The sequence below is a fragment of the Lactuca virosa genome, chromosome 2, assembly GCF_052849685.1.
Source record: "Lactuca virosa cultivar CGN04683 chromosome 2, Lactuca_virosa_CGN04683_v6, whole genome shotgun sequence".
Taxonomy (NCBI): Eukaryota; Viridiplantae; Streptophyta; class Magnoliopsida; order Asterales; family Asteraceae; genus Lactuca; species Lactuca virosa.
In genome coordinates this window covers 143,352,202-143,358,020 of record NC_136427.1, presented here as the reverse complement: position 1 = coordinate 143,358,020, position 5,819 = coordinate 143,352,202, and the positions used below count along the sequence as shown (strand labels likewise).

Below are 5,819 nucleotides of genomic sequence, written 5' to 3'. Positions count from 1 at the left end.
ATTTACGAGTCGGTTACACATTGATAATATGTAAAAACACCAGTAACTTGGTGTTATAAAACATATTGTTGTGAGTGATTTGATGAGTAGGTACAAGCGAGCATTGAGTCGAAGTTTATCCGTTCCTTTTACCCAATGTGGGATAAAAGCGATATTGGTGGGCCCCTCAATGATTTAGTGAGGACACCCTAAGCGCTTGGCCAAGCCGGGATTAAGTTGATGTGTTCAATTGTAGTCTGTTGTCAATCGTTATAAATCGGAAATCGGGAAACAACACATGAACAGCGAGTATGATTTAAATCCATGTCTCAGTTCATACGATATCTAGAATGGAGGAATATACGATCCCTTATCTAAAGGACACGTTTCTGATAAGATCAGAGTTCGACAACGGCTTTTGAAGGCTACGATTGCTGATCAGGTTCTGAAGTCATACGCAAAATAGTTATTAGACTTATCCAAGTAGGAGACTGTTGGATTAGGTGTCTAAGCCCATAACTATTTTGGTATGTACTTAGCCCAATTGTAAGCATGGTCATTTTGGGTTGCCTTCACCATAGCAACCAATAGGATAAACTAAGGAGAACTAGGATTAATTATGATTTATTAATATATTATATGAATAATATATTAAAAGAGAAATCATATTATTTAATTAATATTAGTCAAAAATTAATAAGAATTAATTTTGTGGCTAAAAGAGATTAATTAAATAAAGAGGATTGATATTGCAATTATATGATAGTTGCAATTGGGCTATGGATTCCTAATGGAAAGGGGATTGGACGAAATATATGGGAAGCCCATATGGATTTCGTCCAAGGGCTTTCTAAGGGAACTCCATGGGCTGCTTAGGGCCTAAGCAGTCAGATTAGGGTTTCCTGGTTGAAAACCCTAATAGCCTAACTATATAAGGAACCCCTAAGGCCCCAAAAACATGTGGAAGTAATCCCTAAGGGTTCTTAGACGTTTTTGTGCCTCCTCCTCCTTCTCCTAAGTCATCTTGTTGCTCATGGTGTTTGTGACTCCATTAGAGGTGCAACATTTGAGGCACTAAGCTTTCAGAAGTCAAGATCAAGAAGGTTTTGAGATTGTTATTGCTATATAACAATCAAGGTAAGATCTAAACCCAATTCTTATGTTAATATCGTTTATCATATGCTAGATCTAGGGTTTATGAACTTTGGATGATTATTGCATGTATATTAGGCAAACTAGATCCAAAGCTTTAGGGTTTGCATGTACACCATAGGATTAATATAGTGCTCAAAACCCATCAGTTCAATGGTACATGTTTGTTGGTTGTCATGGAATAGAGTCTCAAGATTGGTCCAGACCGTATGAGAAGTTGCATTTGGCTTGAGGATCATGTTGAGGACACTCTGTGTGACTGTGCCATAAATCCACATTTTGACAAGATCATCAAGGTGTGTCCATGCTTCATCCTCGTCATCAGCGGGTTTGGTAGTCTCGGTGAGATGCCCCTTGACACCAAAACTGCTACAGTGGGTTTGAAATAATTCCTTCCAGGCATCGTAGTTAAGTTGATTGAGATCCAAGATTAATGGGACATAAACCTTAATGTTGGTAACACCAAAGGGTTTCTAGTTCTTGGATGAATCAGACATGGTGAGGATTGGAGAGGACAGAAAGAGAAAACGATGGAGAAGAAGAGATTGACCGGCGGTAAGAAGGTTCCTGTGGCGTAGTAGGGTATAGCGAAAGAGAGAGAGAGAGAGAGAGAGAGAGAGAGGGAAAAACTTTTAGCAGAAGTCTGCTGATACCATGGAAGCGAGTTATTTTCCCATGAATGGCCTTTTGGCCTTGGAATTCATTAAATAGAATATGAGTACAATATGGGCTGAATAATACAAGCTAGAGATTTGGGCCTATACTAAAATACAAGCATACGAATTACATAACAAATACATACATGCGTACATGGTACGCTAATACAAACATGGGTTACTAGTCACTTATATGTAAAGCAAACGAAATGAAAATACAAAGTCCTAATCTTCAAAACCAATCACCAGGGAGAAGAACTGAAACCGAGAACTAAGTCAAATGTAAGTTAGAGGGAAAATGTGATCCCATTTTTGTGGAATACAAGATCCGTGTGAGGTGTGGAGGTCGTCGACATATTGCTCGACATCATATGCAAGCTACTGAGGCAGTCTTGAACCTGCTAGCAAGTCATGCACATCAACACATCAACACTAGACTTCCTCCTAACAAGGTCATGTGAGATCAATGAGAGATGCGAATTGTGGTGAGGTCATGTGCCTTTATATCATCGAATCTATCCACCTTTCGTTCTATGATCTATTGGCAATTTGCAGCCAAGGCATGAAACGAACCTCTTGTCTCTTCTTAATCTTTGTGATTCTCAATTGGCATGCATTATAATTAAATTGCTAATTTATATTTATATCATATGATGATAAAATCTTTTTTAAGAATATATATGTGTGTATATGTACACAACAAACGATAACCACGTCTTTACGGTCTTCTCATCTTACTTGTAACCTCTTCCTTAAGCTTCTTGGTCACCCTTTTTGTCCTCTTTTTATTCTCCAATTTTTAACCCTATTCGATCTTGATTTTCTCATTTAAGATCTTTCTAGAAATCAAGAAATACTATAAGCTAGTGGTCAATAGAATTAATCATGTATATCTTTATTATAGAACGGAATTCAAGAACTTACTTCCAGAATCTTAAAGTCAAATATATGTTATAGAAATATCATATGTACTCGCACTTTATACACTCTTTGAGACATATTTAGGTTGGAAACATGATGGAAATCAAATAATTTTGTAGTGTCAACGTAACGCAATCATGTATCTATTCATATATATTATGTATGTATTCATATATGATAGCTTTTTAGTAATATTTTAAGCTTGAAAGAAACTCATAAGTATTTTATGATGATAGATATATGTTGAAACAATGCAGAATATTATTTTTTACATTTGTCTCACAAAATAGTAATAGTTATTGATTATCATATACTTCACAATCATTCGGCGTGGTTTATTTTATGTCTATATATTTAGTGAATAATATAAACATAAATGTAGATACAGATAGACAGATATCATATAGTTTTATTTCTTTCTTAAAGGCTTTCCACCTGTAAGCGAGTGAAAAGCATGTCGTAATTTATAAAGCAAGTGGCCACCGGAACACAACACTTAACAGGACCCACCCCCTCCATCTCCCCCACTCCTTTATATCCTTCCCTCCAACACTCTTCACTTCCAGGGCTCCAATTATCATCCCCATTCTTTGATAATAAGCTCTGTTCATCATCAATGGCGTCGCCGCCGGACACCAGTAAAACAACAAAGCTTGAACGCTACAACAGCTACATAAGAAGAGTCAATAGCACCAAGCTCTTAGCTGCATCCTCCAAGCTTCTTTTTCGTGTTACACTTTTGGTTGCTTTAGTCTTGATCTTTTTCTTTACCTTTAACTACCCTCCGCTTTCCGATACCCCTACCTCCGCCGGCCACCATGTTCACACCACATCCCACCTTCTTTCCTCCGCGTTTTACGGTAGTGGTGCGTCATGGGAGAAGGAGGTGAGGCGTTCTTCCACCCCTCGTCGCCCAAATGGGTTTTCTGTGCTTGTCACCGGCGCCGGAGGGTTTGTTGGCACACACTGCTCTCTTGCTTTGAAGAAACGCGGTGATGGTGTTCTGGGTTTGGATAATTTCAATACTTACTATGATCCGTCGTTGAAACGCGCCAGACAAAAGGTCTTAAAGCAACACGAGATCTTCATCGTTGAAGGAGATCTGAACGACGGCGAGTTGTTGGCGAAGCTTTTTGACATTGTTCCTTTCACCCATGTCCTTCATTTAGCTGCTCAGGCGGGTGTTCGTTACGCCATGGAGAATCCACAGTCCTACGTTAGCTCCAACATTGCTGGATACGTGAATCTCTTGGAAGTCGCGAAAAACGCAGATCCACAGCCGGCGATTGTCTGGGCTTCTTCTAGCTCTGTTTATGGATTGAACACCGAGAACCCGTTCTCGGAATCTGACCGGACCGACCAACCGGCCAGCCTTTACGCCGCCACAAAAAAAGCAGGAGAGGAAATCGCTCACACCTACAACCACATCTATGGTCTCTCCATTACCGGACTTCGATTCTTCACTGTTTATGGGCCTTGGGGTAGACCTGACATGGCTTACTTCTTCTTCACTAAAGACATACTTCAAGGGAAACCAATCAATGTTTACCAAACTCACGACAACAAAGAGGTGGCGCGTGACTTCACGTACATCGACGATATCGTGAAGGGATGCTTAGGAGCTCTTGATACGGCGGAGAAAAGCACAGGAAAGGGTGGGAAGAAGAAAGGTCCGGCGCAATTGAGGATATACAATCTAGGGAACACGTCGCCGGTGACGGTGGGGAAACTGGTGTCAATATTGGAGAGTTTGTTGAACGTGAAGGCCAAGAAGCATGTGATCAAGATGCCACGAAACGGCGACGTTCCTTTCACTCACGCTAACGTGAGCCTAGCGTATAAAGACTTCGGGTACAAACCCACCACGGATTTGTCGAGCGGGTTAAGAAAATTCGTCAAGTGGTACGTTAGTTATTACGGTATTCAACCAAGGGTAAAAGGGTCAAATGACTCAGCTTGATCTCCAACCATTAAAAAACTTTCTGCTTCTTTTCTGTTTTTTCTTTTTCCCATTTTGCCACTTTTTAAGTTATAATTTTCCTTTTTAAATCGATCAAAAAGATTGATGCCATTGTATGGAAATCCAATATTGTTGTATCATAGTTTACCGTATATGTATACATACCACATATGATAAGAAGAAAGATAAATGGAAATGGAGGTGGGGAAGTGTAGATTTGAGAAGTGGAAGGGTTCAAGTTGTAATATTTTATTGTTAGATGTAAATTTGAACATAATTGATTTGTGCCCACAAAGCAAAGGGAAGAGATCAAGCTATTGGATTCTGAAAGTTTAAAGAAAATTTGGCATCAAAAGTTCTATTATATTTCTTTGTTTAATTTTGGTAATTATTTTTGCTATAGGTTAATAGAGTTTTTTGCTTTATGATGATTGGATGTAGCTTTAAAAGATGCCTTACATTACAATGATTGAAGAGGGCTGAGTTGTCTACAAATAATAGTTCGGTGCCAATCTAGCAAAAATATGTGTCACTTTAGTTTACTTTAATTTGCAGTTGGGGCTGTTTAGTGTCGGTGGACAAAAAGAGGAAACCCAAATTGCATCCTTTTGCACTTTCATATGTACTATGTTTTTACTTTTGATTGCTCTAAATTTCATGTTGATACTCTCGTTGTACCATCATTGTTGCACAACGTACTACAAACTTAATATATATATATATATATATATATATATATATATATATATATATATATATATATATATATATATATATATAGAGGGTGACGTTCAATAGAGAACCATAATTAACCAAGGAACCAAGGAATCAATCTTTTTTTCAACTTTTAAAACTTATTTTTTATAAAAAAAAAAAACTAAAAATACAGAAATTCATAACTTTTTATCCTTTTTCCAATGATATCAAATTCGATTTTTTTTACGTCAAATTCACAATGTGAATCTTTGAAAATTCACAATGTGAATCCGGATTCACACGGTGAATCCGAAAAATATTTTTCACATTCACAATGTTAATATATGAATTTAGATATTTTTATATTTTTTTTTCGATAAAGAATAAGCTCTAGAAATTGAAAAAAAGATTTGGTTCCTTGAAGAACCAATAATTATGGTTCTCTATTGAACTTT

General features: G+C 37.6%; 1 protein-coding gene across 1 annotated transcript; it reads left to right on the top strand.

The window, feature by feature from the left end:
* The first annotated feature begins 3,227 nt into the window (after window positions 1-3,227).
* LOC145159551 (UDP-glucuronate 4-epimerase 6-like) lies at window positions 3,228-5,032 on the top strand. Its single transcript, XM_079078560.1, has one exon. The coding sequence runs from the start codon at window positions 3,325-3,327 to the stop codon at window positions 4,666-4,668; it is 1,344 nt and encodes a 447-aa protein (XP_078934686.1). The 5' UTR covers window positions 3,228-3,324; the 3' UTR covers window positions 4,669-5,032.
* Window positions 5,033-5,819: the final 787 nt, after the last annotated feature.